Source organism: Ammodytes marinus, assembly GCF_949987685.1.
Source record: "Ammodytes marinus genome assembly, chromosome: 2".
NCBI lineage: Eukaryota > Metazoa > Chordata > Actinopteri > Uranoscopiformes > Ammodytidae > Ammodytes > Ammodytes marinus.
The window spans coordinates 16,982,122-16,997,121 of NC_137231.1; the positions used below are offsets into that span (position 1 = coordinate 16,982,122).

General features: G+C 46.4%; 1 protein-coding gene across 1 annotated transcript in view; it reads left to right on the plus strand.

Annotated features, from left to right (window-relative positions):
• The window catches only part of setbp1 (SET binding protein 1), a 34,626-nt gene that overhangs the window by 10,116 nt on the left and 9,510 nt on the right, over nucleotides 1-15,000 (plus strand). Inside the window, exons 3-6 of the mRNA XM_080049350.1 lie at nucleotides 11,608-12,020; nucleotides 12,517-14,463; nucleotides 14,581-14,788; nucleotides 14,903-15,000. The exon at nucleotides 14,903-15,000 is cut by the window's right edge and continues 968 nt beyond it. Coding sequence (XP_079905476.1) covers nucleotides 11,608-12,020; nucleotides 12,517-14,463; nucleotides 14,581-14,788; nucleotides 14,903-15,000 — 2,666 coding nt within the window. The remainder of the gene's footprint in view (nucleotides 1-11,607; nucleotides 12,021-12,516; nucleotides 14,464-14,580; nucleotides 14,789-14,902) is intronic.

Genomic DNA, 15,000 nt, shown 5'->3' on the forward strand with positions numbered 1-15,000 from the left:
AGAATGGCGCAAAGAAAAACATGGAAATGTTTTGTGTTTTCTTTTGTTGCTGCGTAACAATCTGCACACAAAAAGGTTTAAACTTCTCTTCTCTTCTCTTTTCTGACGTATCATAACATTATGCTTTATAAATAGGTTCCTACATAGAGTCTGTGCTTTCAAAGACAGTGTTTGAAAAAGTATGGATTTAAACACGGGCCTTGCCTATTAGCTATATAGTAGTGCACTATATTTACCGTGTTCAGTGTACAATGTATGTACGATTGACCATTTTCACATTGGAATGGAAACAGTATAGCATCCATCGCAGTGCAATGTGTCATATTTCATCCATGCAAAAATGACTGAATGAATGTACTGCAGCTCTGCACTGTAGAGTAAACTCCTGAGGATCTATTATGTAGGGAGTGGGGATTGGATGAACAAGGGAGGGATTTCCTACCCAGAGAAGAGCAAAGAAGATAAGTGAAAAACATGTAATTTCCCGGTCATAAAAGGAATCTCACCTTTCCTATCATCTTCATAGCAGGCATCTATAACTAGAGGGGTCAATGAGCAGGCACTTGGTGTCAGGGGACAGACCCACGCACACACATAAACGGGATATGATGGGCTCCCCTTCTCTGTCTCTAGCTGACATCACACACATGCTGAATGTCCCCTCACACACAGCTCTTTGTCTGGGCACGCTGTGTGTGTTTGGAAGATGAATGTGTGTGTTCTAACGGATTGGGTCCTGGGTCAACCACTGCATCACTCCTCCAGACACACATGCCCACACACACACACACACACACATGCACATACACACACATACACACACACACACACACACACACACACACACGATTTGATACACACAGTTATCAGTCCAATGCCTACACATGGGGATCATACGCACAGTAAAATGCATCCACACACACACGCACACACACACACACACGCACACACACACACACACACACACACACACACACACACACACACACACACACACACACACACACACACACACACACACACACACCATGTTGAGCAGTGATTGCAGTTAGAGAGAGTGTTTTCCTGGTTATCTGTCCAGTTCTCTGGACGTGCCAAATGTGGCTCTTAATCCATTTCACTATCTGTGGGAAGAGATAAGCCAGAGCTTTTCCAGGAGTCCAGGCCAGGCTGTGCGTTGTTGTTGTTGTATATGTGTGTGTGTGTGTGTGTGTGTGTGTGTGTGTGTGTGTGTTTGTGTGTGTGTGTGTGTGTGTGTGTGTTATGTGTATGTGTGTTTGTAATGCTAGACACACACTTATCTTGTCTTGACAGCCCCTCTGCTTGGTGGTCCCCCTGGCAGTGTGTGCACGCGCGTGGGCGTGTGCGTGTGTTGCTGCTTGGTGGTCTCCCAGTAGTGTTCGGGATTATTATGTGTTAGTCAAGTGCATTCACAAATTAATTCTGCCACAGTTGCCACACCAAGTGTGTGCACATGTGATGCGTTCAGCCGTGTTAGTATTCATGGTGTTTGTTTGCAGAGGAGCTGTGTGTGTGTGTGTGTGTGTGTGTGTGTGTGTGTGTGTGTGTGTGTGTGTGTGTGTGTGTGTGTGTGTGTGTGTGTGTGTGTGTGTGTGAAATGGGTAACCTTTTGATTTGTGCTTTTTTATCCCTGGCTGAGATGACGGTTGGTGACCTGAAGGACTTGAGGGGCTCATAAAAAAGGAGCGTGTGTATGTATGTGAACATGACATGATCACCTCTAATATGGCCTGACCCGACTATCAGACTTTTTTGGTGTCTGTCATTGTCAACCAGACTTTTATTTAGGTTTGTGTGTGTGTGTGTGTGTATGTGTGCGTCCTCTTTGAGAATAAGAGCTGGGAATGCTTTAAGGGGCGTTTCCCTGTGGCCAGTGGGGGATGGTGTGTGTGTGTGTGTGTGTGTGTGTGTGTGTGTGTGTGTGTGTGTGTGTGTGTGTGTGTGTGTGTGTGTGTGTGTGTGCGTGTGCATGTGTGCTTGCATGCTGGGGAGGGGTGAGTGATTTAGCACCGCTGAAACACCAGCTGTCCATCTGTGTCTGACCCCCATACACACCCTGTACACTTTTGAAACACACACCGACACCCACACCCACACTGACAGACACACACACACACACACACACACACACACACACACACGAGTCTACTCACTTCAAATCTCTGGTCTGCTCTTAAGAATCTCTCAAACCTGAAGAAAGTCTAGACAAAACACAATCTGTTCATCTTCCTTTCTCCAATCAAACACACACACACACACACACACACACACACACACACACACACACACACACACACACACACACACACACACACACACACACACACACACACACACACACACACACATTACACTAAGCGAGATTGCTCCGTAATCAGCTCTGCAGTAGTGCTGGTGCTGCAGTGTATCCACAATGAATGACTCTGCAAGGTCACTCCTAGTGAGCACACGTACATGCGCACACACACAGCCACACAAAGGAACAGTGGAGGCCGGCAGAAGAAGAGATGAACTTTGACCCTATAGGACATTCAAAAGCAGAGGTGATAGCTGGACTCCACAGTTGCGTGGGCGTCCATGTCTGTGTGTGTGTGTGTGTGTGTGTGTGCGTACATGCGTGCGTGCGTGCGCTGAATTGTTTGTTTGTGTGAGTGGGTCAGGGTTGAGACAACTGAGTCTGGCCTTTGCTTTCTTACCCTCAGGGCTGGATCTGTGTGTGATCTCTGTGTGATCTCTGTGTGTGTGTGTGTGTGTGTGTGTGTGTGTGTGTGTGTGTGTGTGTGTGTGTTTGTGTGTGTGCGTATCTGTGTTTGGACTGACCATTTGGTTGGAACTGTAGCTAATTTCTCAATCAGACACACACATACCATCTTCTCAATCTGTCCCAAAGGTCAAGCCCTATTCATTCACTATTGTGTCCTGTCCCAGTGGGTTGCTGTCCTTCTTCAGGCAGATGCAGGCCGACTATAATAGCTGGTCTAGCTCAAGTTACATTTTACTAATGAAGACCTGAGGCTGCTACTTGCACTTTAAAGAAACACTAGTGGCACGGACAGGGATCAGCTTCCAATGAACATGGAGGCCTTTTACATTGGCAGCTAATGTTTAGCCAAAAGGTCTGAACTCTTTGAGAAAAGCAATAGATGCTATATTCAAGATGCCTTCAACTGGTTTTTCGCATACCAAGTTATTCTTAGCCAAGTCACCTTTTTTAACTTAGTAAAACAACCAAAACTGAAGCCTGAGTCAAAGTGGTTATGATTTGAATATGATAAACTCAATATGCGTTCAGACTCTCGCACATATACAGGTTTGAATTCTGAATTCGATTTTTGGCCAGTGGTTCACTGTGACTCACATCACAGTGGGACTATATGGAGAACGAACGGCCATGTTTGATGTGCTCTATGGTTGGATTATGTTGAGTCACAGTATCACGTTCCTGGTGGTCGTTTTGTTAGTGTGGCTCAATTATGGCTCTGCCTCTCTGGTTAGTTAGTACACGTGCGTGTGTGTGTGTGTGTGTGTGTGTGTGTGTGTGTGTGTGTCTGTGTGTGTGTGTGTGTGTGTATGTGTGTGTGTGTGTGTGTGTATGTGCGTGCGTGCGTGTGTGTGTGTATGTGAGAGACATGGAAGAAATGTAATCTATAGTTTTGAGAAAGGAGGTCCAGACGGGATAGAGGGTGGTGTTCGATGCAGGGTAGGGGGAGAAGAGGGGATGATGGGAGTCAAGGGAAAGGAGAAGCAAGCTTCAGAGTATTGACTTTCACTGTGTCTCACTTGAAGCGTAAGTGTGTTTGTCAGTGAAATCTGATGGCCCCATCAGCTGTCTGGGACGTGCCTGTCAGTGTGTGTGTGTGTGTGTGTGTGTGTGTGTGTGTGTGTGTGTGTGTTTGTGTGTCTAAAGGCTAAAGGGATGAAAGTGGAAAGGTGGTGCCCCGCTCACATTTTAGATAAAAGTAATTTTGTTTGGCTTTTATCATTTCACCAGTTTAATTTGAATGCCTAATGTTTTCTTTTTAAATCTAGCTTTAACATTTTGAATTGAAATGGTTTGAAAACATAGGCGGACACAATCTCCCAATATGTGGTCCAACACATTTTCACACTGAAAACCAGTGATCACGCATCAAAGATCATTAAAAAGCCTCTAAGCCAGGCCTTTTCAGACATTGTGTTTGTGTGTGTCATTCTGCCCAGCTCTTTGCTGCTTTTCATGTCTTTGTAACAGGCTTTGTAAAATAATCCCTCTGTAGTTCTACTGTTTATTTATGCTTGTTGTCTCTTAAGTATGGATGCGGACATGAATAAATGATATAAATGTGTCTGTCTGTCCTTCTGTCTGTGTGTCTGTCCCTTGGGGCGGCTCAGACTAAACAAACAGCTGTGTTTATGAAGCAGGGAAGAGCCACAAGGGTCTTCTGTTTAGTGGTCCATTTCAACACATACACACACATGCTCACATGCACATACATACACACTCCCTGAATGCCCTGCGCTCCTCATCTTTTACCTGCCCTGCTCTGTTGCCTTTTTGCCCCCTTGTGTTTTTCTGCCCTGCATGGCCTCTATCTCTCTCTCTCTCTCTCTCTCTCTCTGTCTCTCTGTCTCTCTCTCTGTCTCTCTCTCTTTCTCTCGGCCCCCTTTGCTCAGTGTAATGCTCGCTCGCTCTCAGACCGAGAGGAATGCCACTCCGTGTGACCTCTCACCTACAACAAGGAGGGGTGCCGGTTTAGACAAGGGAGCGAGGGGGCAGCTGCAGTCATGTGCCTGGGTCTGGAAGGAACATAGACACATACACACACAGAGCCAGGTTGTTAGCTGAAATACACACACTCTAAGTCAAGCATAGTTATATATGCAGTGGTGCAGTTCTAAATGTGGTGTGCTGCCTCTCTATGTGTCTGAGCGAGTGTGGGATGATATGCTTTGGTCAGTGTGTCTGTGTGTGTGTGTGTGTGTGTGTGTGTGTGTGTGTGTGTGTGTGTGTGAACGTGCGAGTGGAGTGCAGCCTCATACAAAGGCATTATTGTTGTTGCGAGGGGGCCTGAGGGGAGGCGGGCAGTCTGATTGGTTAAGACTATTGTGTCTCACTTTGCCCATTCTCCCTGTCACTGAGGATGTCATTACAGTGGCCCTCCAACTCGCTCTCTCTCTTCTGCAAGCTGGGATTATCTGAGGACTTTGGATGTTCACAGAAATATGTAGACTAAACAATGCAAGTGTTACTTGACAAGCTTCAAACATCAAGTGCAGCCCCTAGAGTCCTTCTTCAAGAAATAGTAATGTGTCTCTCAGCTATTGTTTGTAAGCATAACATGCTGGAAAACATTTTGCTCTCCAGCATTGTTGCAAATGATGGTTAGTTTCATTATTGACTAATCTGTTCATTATGATAATATAGTTAATTGTCTTGTCTATAAAAATGTCAGACGGTGGTGAAAAATGCCCCTCACAATTCCTTAAAAGCCCAAGGTGATATCTTAAAATTGCTTGTAATGTTTATTCAACGGTAAAGATATTCAACTTTAATTCATATAAAAAGAGCATGTTTGTAATTTTGACTTAATAAATGAATGAAACGAGTGTTTTAATTGTTGACTCATTAGGTTGTCCTGGCGACGGGCAGGTTTTAAGATTGTTATCATGTTATTGCAGCTCTGCTGTACAGTAACAAAAGCAAAAGTTGATTCAATTACATCATTTTGTAATGACTGACTAATCAATTAGTTACAGCAGCACTATCCAGTGTGACTGTTTCCTTGTTTTTGCTTTATTTATTTGGAAAATAAAACTAAGCTACCTTTGCTTTTATAGAATAATAGAGAATCATTTGATACGTTTTTATACCCCAAAATGTGTACAAAAACCCATTGGGTAATTAGTGCATTGTTTTGGGTAAGGCTTCACCGTTACAGACCGCTGTTTGCCAGAGAGGAAGTGTTTAATCTCAGCTCAGCTTCTGTCTTGAATTACCCATCAGTCCACACAGGAAGTCATCCCTTAGGATTTAGAGCAGCTCATTGGTTGTTAATTGTTTCCTGTTGTACAGAAGTGGTGCGATTGGGTCATATGGTGCACAGAGTATGGGGAACAACATGTTGCTGTGGTTGTGTACTGTCTGTTGTGCACGTGTGTGTATGGGGTTTTCTAATTTACTTCCACCAATAAATGCATTGATTAAACAGCATTATGTCTATTCATGAAGTGCTCCCACCTGCGTTAAAATTCTGCTTTCAGAGAGACATAGTGTGAGAGTGTGTGTGTGTGTGTGTGTGTGTATGTGTGTGGCCAGTCTCTATGCGTGTGTGTGTACATTTATCTTTGTGCTGAACATGTGCGCTGACTGAAATGCATAATCACGTCAGCGGAGGTTTGGCCACATCCATAAAAGGAACAATTGGTACATAATCGCTGTAATAATCACTATGAAAAAAACCCTCTAATGTGGCACTTGGTGCTATTCACAAGATGGACTCACATACGCCCGCACGCACACCATTAATGCTAATAGCGGGGATTAGATGTATACTTTGCATAGAAGCATGTAGATGTGTCTGTCATTACTGAGCGGGTGAAAACCTCCAATTGCGCCCGTAATGACATGCCTGGGTTCAGCCAATCAGAGGCTTCTGTTCAGATTGAGTCGTCTACATCTGAGCGTGTCTGAAGAGAGTGTGACAAGGAGACTCTTGGGTGTTTCGCTGCTATCTTTAGGAGCACTCCAATCTGACGGATTACTGCTGTGGACGTAGGAGGGAAACGCTTTACTTGGGACCCACTGCTGTGCATTAAATCTGGCTTGTGCTTTACAGTTGGCTAAAGGACAGGGCACTGCACTGTGGATCGAAATGCTTGATCATGCCCAGCAGTGAGAGTACATAACAGCATGTAGCAAGAGTTTTTGGCGCAAACAAGTAAATCTTCTTCTTTTAGCTGCAGGCTAAACACATAGTTTTGGAATTGCAGCATTTTAATCTAGGAGTGGAAGTTTTGAATGCAGCCCAATTTCCAGACTTTCCCACCCAACTTTTCCAGAAGATGCTTTGGCTGGCACAGATCCCACCACCAGATCTGAGATAAGAAAACGTTGGCTAAGGCAGCACATGCTGAGTGATAAAACACGTACAGACACACACGCACACGCACACGCACACACACACACACACACACACACACACACACACACACACACACACACACACACACACACACACACACACACACACACACACACGCGCAAAGTTTTAGGCAGTGGGCCTGATCACAGTGATCCACAAACCGTCCCACCTTGACACCCCCTCCTCTTTGCCTTCCCCTTCTCCTCCCTCTTTTCTCTCCCCTGCTGTGGGTCTCCTCGGGCGCATGAATGGAAGTCTTTATCCCCGGGAGAACTGGTGGGAAGAACGAGAGAACGAGAAACGGGGATGGGGGGGTGGCAGGCAGGGAGGGTTGGGAGGGGGGATCTGTGAGAGTGGCCACAAGATCAACACAGTGCCTCTTTTCTCCTCCATCGTTTTTCCCTCCTTTTCTCTGCACCCCTCCTCCTCTTCCCCCCTCCCTCTTCTTCTACCCAGTTTTAAGTGCTGTGGACACAAAGCCGTGTTAGTATTCATGGTGTTTGTTTGCAGAGGAGCTGTGTGTGTGTGTGTGTGTGTGTGTGTGTGTGTGTGTGTGTGTGTGTGTGTGTGTGTGTGTGTGTGTGTGTGTGTGTGTCCAGAGCTGTCAGAAACACAGATCACAGCAAAGCGGCGCTCTGAATGGAGCTGGAGAGAAGGAGGGGTCTGGGGGGGTTAGTTCCCACAGGGGGAGAATGGTCAGCTCCAGAAAAGAAGAAGAAAAGGAGGGATGAGATAGAGGGGGGGCAGAAGGCCAGAGGGGCAGAGGGAGACAGCGTGGTGTCAAAGCCAAGGAGAGTTTGTGTGACAAGTAGAGAGAGTGAAAAAGAGAAAAAGAGAGGATTCTATCAATCATAAGGTTTCTTAGGGACGTTGTTGTTAACGGGTCCAGGCACCTCTCTTCTTGTTTTTCTGCTGGTCCTCTTCTTCCCTCCCTCTCTGCCGCTCTCATTCTTTCAGTAACCCCCCCCCCCTTCTTCCCTCACCATTTCTCTCTCTCTCCCTCTGTCTCTCCGTGCCTCTCTCTCTCTCTCTATTTCCCTTTGTGTGTCTGTCTGGACAGCTGCCCAGTTCCATACACAGGAAAAAATGAAACACTCTAACCACCGGGCGTGCAGCCAAATAAAAGGCTGCAAAAAAAAACTATTTGAAGGGCAGCATGTTTGTGTGTGTGTGTGTGTGTGTGTGTGTGTGTGTCTGTGTGTGTCTGTGTTTTGCGTGCACATGAGCTTGTGTTTATGTTTGCTGGTGTGTGTGTATGTGTGCTGGGTTGTGAGATTTTGGGTGTGCCTGTTTAGGGTGTTCTTTCCCATTACATTGGTGCAGCAGCCAGGGTGCTTCCACTTTTGAGTTCCAGTTTATTCAACGCACGGTGGAAAAACGAGAGGTTGCGGGAGAGAGGAAAAGGACAGGAGGGGCCGTCACATACCTCCCCTCAAGTCAAACTGGAGAAAACGTTGTACATCCAGAAGACCTCCTTTTTTAAACAGCCAGCTGGGTCTAGATGCTACATTTCAGATACACACACACTCACATGTATTTGTCTAGTAAATACACACTGCTGCTGCTGACTCATTTGCAAAGTGCCTTTTCTGTTGGGTGATTGCAGCACTTAGTCACATATTATCCATGACCTCCTCCGCAGCACTCTGACCTTATCTGATGGTTACATCACCAGTGGAAAGGAATGCGCAGCTCCATATCTGACTGCCCGCATTCGGTTGTGTTGGGAGAGCCTTTTGTGTGACTGACTGAGGGCCAACCCGTGTTGTTACAGTGCTCACCCAGAGGAAGAGACATCCTAGAAAATGCTTGTTGACCTAGCTGTGGAGCACAACCCCTTCACCCCTGAGCACTGCCTTTGAGAGTCCAGAGTGAGGGAGAGGGACGGCATCATCTAGACAAGCATTTATTTTGCTCTGCCTCGGCCTTTTCCTCCTCTTCTAAATTTGATCAGAGGGGATTTGCAGAAGAAGAAGACACTGTGAAAAAGACATAAGCCTCAGAGCTCTTGTTCTTGTTCTTGTGCCTTGCTCCTGAGGGTCAGAGTCCATGCTGCTTGTGCTGATTTCCTGAGCGCTGCCCCCTGCTGCAGGCATAGCAGTAGCACAGGGAGATGACAGTCCATATTTGCACAGCACACAAGAGCAGGGGTGCATGTATACAGTATACAACAGGGGATATATCGGAATCAATCACGCGCACACGCACACACACACACACACACACACACACACACACACACACACAACTGACCAGAGCATAGGACCTCCAATACAGTGACACAAGAACCAAAGAGAAAAGTGCACAGTACACAATCAAAGTAATGGGTAATAAAGTTGAATGAGTGACCAAAGTTTAACCTTGTCAGTAAAGGGGCAAGGATAATAAGAGAATAAGGAAAGTTCTTTTTCACACCGTGTCGACTACAGCCAAGACCTCAGTCCTCATTTATATTTGCTTGTGTGAATATCAGACAGTGAGGGCAGGCATTTTCCCTTGAAATGCTTCATGAAGCGGAGAGGAAGGGAGAGAGAGGGTGGTGGAAGGGTGGAAACTTAGAACAAAAAGCTGAACTGATGCCAAATAACACAACCACAAGCAGAAGAGTGGGGGCTCCCTATGCAGCTTTTTTTATTTTGCCTGTCTTGAGTTCTTCCATCTCTACTAGGAAAGTTGTCCATAGCCTCCTGTCTTCATCATCTCCTGTGGTTGCTTTGTGGTCAGTGGAGAGGATACATTTGTATGTGTGTATGTCTTCCTGTCTCACTCTAACCAACTCCATCTTCCTTTCTCTATCTATGCCCTCCTTTAACCTGAAACAGCAGGTATTCTAGGACAGGTTAAATGAGAAAGCATGTGTGTATCGAGTGTCTGTCATCTTATCCCTCTCTGGACTCACAGTGTCTCTTCTCCAGTGTCACCGTGGACACACACACACACACACACACACACACACACACACACACACACACACACACACACACACACACACATACACACCTTCACACCAAGAAAGACACATGTGCATCTCTCAGAGCTAAAAGGGTACCATAGACGCATATTAGCACAAGCACACTCTCAAATTGTTAATCATTTACGTTGCTCAGTGTTTGCTTGCGTGTGTGCAGTGCGTGTTTTCATCCATGTGCTGCTGAGTGTTGTGTTACTCAGCATTCGCGTGTGTACTGTTTGCGCTTGGGCCTGACTAGAAGGCTACCAATGGGTGGCAGAAAGAGAAAGAGCAAGAAAGGTGTTGGATAGTGATAGAGGAGGAGTAGGGGAGATTGAAAGTGGCTGATGAAATTGAAACAGAACGTGATATTGGAAGGTTAGAGGACAGAAGAGATGAAGCGCTTGTTCTTCCAAATATGTGCAATGTGATAAGAACTACATACATATTATATTTCATTACTGTGTGTGTTTGTAGTGTGTTGGTGTATGTGTCAAATTGGTTGCCTGACTGTGTTCATACATTAGCGTGTTTATGCTGCTTTGCATGGAGGCAGGATTTTGTGACACCTTTGAAATATGTCCCTATAATATATGCGTGTGTGCGTGTGCGCTTGCATGCCCATGTTTATATACTGAGAGGCAGGCCTGTGGTTAGGTTACATCTCCCTGCAGCGCAGCAGAACAGTGTCTTGTTGCGTCATACTGAGTCTGTTAATAACAGTCTAAACCACAAAGGCCATCCGCTGCCCTATTTCTCATCTTCCAGCAGTACACTGATTATGCAGCAGTGATAGATTGAGCAGCGTTATTTGTCTAATTCAGTATATCACCCTTTTGCATTTTCAGTTTTACATGGACATATGTAACTGGGTGAAGTTTGACTTCAGATTTGTGGCCCTTCACTGGGAAAATATAGTGAATGGTGCCATATTGTCGCAACATATATTGTGTAAGCAGTTTGGGGTTGACAGTATGATTGTAAGTTACAGTTGTAAATAGCACAGGAGATTTGTCAACAAAATAAAGATTAGGAATAGTAAATAAATTCTGGGTCTATGGCAGTCAGGGACATGGCTGAGCTAAGCTACTGTGTTTTATACGTTGTGCAGTCAGACCCACCAACTCCATCCCCCCAGCTCCCACAGCATGCTACATCCTTGCCACAGGAATTTAATTGCTCTGTAAACAAGCCTTTTGTTTTGTGGCACACAGTTTGCACATGCACACAAGATGTATTAAAAGCCACAGTCCTGCCGTGTAAAGACAAGAATGCCATATTGGAGCACAGCAAATCACTGATTTGATATGTGCTCACAAAAATAAACTGCATGCAGGACTGGATGCGGTGTTGTTCATATACGAATGTTGTTATCTCTGATATTATAAAGACAAGACATAGAGAAGTCAAAGCCTTATGATCACATTACCATTATATGGTAATACAAAGCTGTCTTGTGATTGCGATTTGCATATATTAACTGGACATTGTTTTTTTCTTTTCTGTCTTCCACAGACATACGAGCGGCAGTTCAGAATGCCCGAGCAGAGAGAGGGAGGCTTGCTGCAACTTCTGGGAGATCACCCTCCGCCCAAAAACCAGCTTCGCAGCTCCCTCCCTCCTGCACACGCACTGTCGCACACACAGCACACCCTCACACAACAGTTCCAACACACTCACGCACACCAGCACCAAATCAATCCAGACTGGATCACGTCAACAGCACCTTCCGCATCCCCGGCCGACCCTGCTGATTCCGAGGCAGCCAGAGAGCTGACAGAAGCCAGTAGGAGCTCTTTGCTCGATCCTGCCCAACCTTTCTCACGGACAGCAACACACAGCCCCTCACCTCAGAGATCCCTCACTCCAGACCTGCAGTTGCCAGTGGTTACAGATGCCAGTATTCTCAACCTGACTTCTCTCAGCAGGTATGAATCATTTTCCTCCTGTGTACTGGATATTATCATCAAACCAGATCATTAGAATGACAATAAGAGAAATGGGAATAGGAGAAAATAGATACAATGTTGTTTTGTGTCATTTTGTTTAGAAATATTCTGTTTATTTTTTTATTTATCAATCTCATTATTGTACAATAATGAACATTTTAATTGAGATGAAGTGGGAAAACTTATGATTATGATTTAAATTGGATAAGAGATTGTGATGTATTTCTGGATTTTTTTCTTTTATGACATCATTTTTTGAAAAAATTATGTCAGCCCTTAACTGTCAGGATAACACAATATTATAAGAAAACACTGGTGATACCGACCCTTGTGTATGGTACTGTTCCACACAACACTAGTAAATGTTCATCATTCTGGTGCTGATTTACAGTACAGTGTTGGTGAAATACTTTCTCTCTTGTTCCATTCCACTTGTTATAATGTATTTCTCCTCTGTGTCTGTGTGTCTCTCCAGGGGGAGGGGTTTGCAGGAGGTCAGTGAGCAGCTCTTTGGGAACATCAAGAGGAAGTACGGCAGGAAGGACTCCCAGAGGATGCTCTCTAATCCCCACTGTGCCGACACACCTTGGGGGAGACAGCCAGAGAAAGGATCGGAGAGCCCCACCAATCCTGAGGAGAGGCAGAAGTACAGGCAAGAGGAAACAACCGAACGCTTCCTCGATGACAGAGAGGAAAGGAGGAAAGAGGAACGAGAGCGTGCGATGGCTGCCAGGAGAGGAGAAGAAGACGACAGAGGCATGCCCACGCTGACAGAGGAAGGCAAAGGAAGAAAGAGGCGGAGGAGGCCTTCCTTTGACCAGTCATTCTCTATAGAGGAGCAATCACAGCAACTACGGCAGCAAGACTCTGACACTACAGAGAAGCACCAGCCCGGGCCCCCAGAACCCAAACTAGCTCATAAGATGGAGACTCACAAAAATGATTCTCGACCCGCAAGCCAGGCTGATGTCAGTAGAGACAGGATCGAAAAGGCAGAGAGAGCAGATAAAGGGGATAAACGAGAAAAAGGAGATAGGGTAGAAAGAGCAGAAAGAGGAGAAGCAGTTGCAATGGGGCCTGACCCAGAGTCAGGTTTGAGTGCAAATAAAATCAGAAAAAACCCTGTAGGTCGTCCTAAGATCAGCACAGAGCCCCTTAAACACAGAGAACCTACTCACAATCACTTCAACAAACCCAGTCCTAACACGTACCCCAGATTCCCTAGCCCCAACCCCAGCCCCAGGAGTAACATCAGTCCTATCCCCAGCCCTAAACCCCGGGCTAACATTAGCCCCAGTCCCAGCCCTAGACCCAGGGCGGCCCTAGGTCCTAACCCTAGCCACTGCACCAGCTCTATGGCAAGTTCTAGACCAACCAAGGCCAAGGATAGATGGTCATACCTGAAAGCTAAAAACCATGCCAGCCTGGCGTCGCCCCAGAGAGAAAACCGGGTTAGCCTCTTGCCCTTAGCTGAGCCACCCTCTGCCTTCCCCATCACCCCCTCAAGCCCCCTCTACACAAACACTGACAGCCTGACCGTCCACACACCCATCAAGAGGAAACGAGGACGCCCCAAGAAACAGCCACTCTTAACAGTGGAGACCATCCACGAGGGCACCTCTACGTCACCCCCCAGCCCACTGGCACAGGACAATCCTGCAGGGCTGAACCGCAGGAGGAAGACACACACACTAAACACATTAGTGCAAATGGCCTCCACCACCACCAGCGCAAATCCTAACGGTCTGAAACTTAAGGGTGGCAGGGGCCATTCCAGGCCAGTGAACAAGACAAAGCTTGGGAAAATGCAGAGCATCCTAAATGAGATCCTTTCAGGTTCTAATCAGAACGGCCCTCTGGCACTTAAGTCAACTTCTGCCCCTGTTACCTCAGCTATGAGTGCCATGGCATCCACCATTGAGGCTAGGCTGGGAAAACAGATAAATGTCAGCAAGAGGGGGACCATTTACATCGGTAAGAAGAGAGGGCGCAAACCCAGAGCAGAAACCCAAGGCGCCAATCCTCCCAAAACCACTAGGGACAAGCCCCCCATGTCTGTCTCCACATCCAGTCTCTATGAGAGCCTGGCAGTGCCTTCCACCACCTTGTCTCCCAGCTCCAGTGCTCCTTCCTTAAGAGCCAGCCACTCTGATGCCACTATGCCCAGCCTGCAGCCCATCTCAGCCCTGAGCTCCAAGCCATTAGGCAGGAGTTTCCTCTCTGGGGGATGGAAGCTGTCTCCTCCACGCCTTCTGGCTAACTCACCTTCCCACCTGTCAGAGGGGGCGTCGATGAAGGAGGTGACGCTGTCACCCATTAGTGAATCCCACAGTGAGGAGACTATTCCCAGTGACAGTGGGATTGGGACAGACAACAACAGCACATCAGATCAAACTGAGAAGGGTCCCGCCTCTCGACGCAGGTGCAGTAGACAGCTACTTGGCCTCCTTAGCTTTATTGAACCTTCATTTGAAGGATTTTCCTATTTTATATTACGTGTTTTTCATGTTATTGTGTGTTTTGTGTCATTTTTATACAGATACTCATTTGATCTGTGTGGGTTTGAGGCTGCTGAGGCAGCAGCCCTGGAAGCATCCAACAGGGGCAGCAGAACACGCTGTGAACGGCAAGTCACTGCTGTTGACAACTTCCTGTCACAGCAGGAGAAAAAGCAAAAACATCATCGACGGAAGAGGAAGTGCCTTCAGAGCCGGGATCATCTTCACTTTCTCTCTGAACTGGAGGAGGTCAGAAACCCTAATACATTTTGTGTGTCATTTCTGACCAAGCACTGTAATGTGCAACGGCATAATAAATCATGTATGTTAACTAAATGTTCCCTCTTTTCAAACTCCCTGTAGGTTGTGGTAAAGCTCCAGCAGCTACAAGTGTCTCACAGACGATACACCTGCTACCCCCAGCACCCATATCCCTCCATTTTCCGCCTCAACTTCCATCA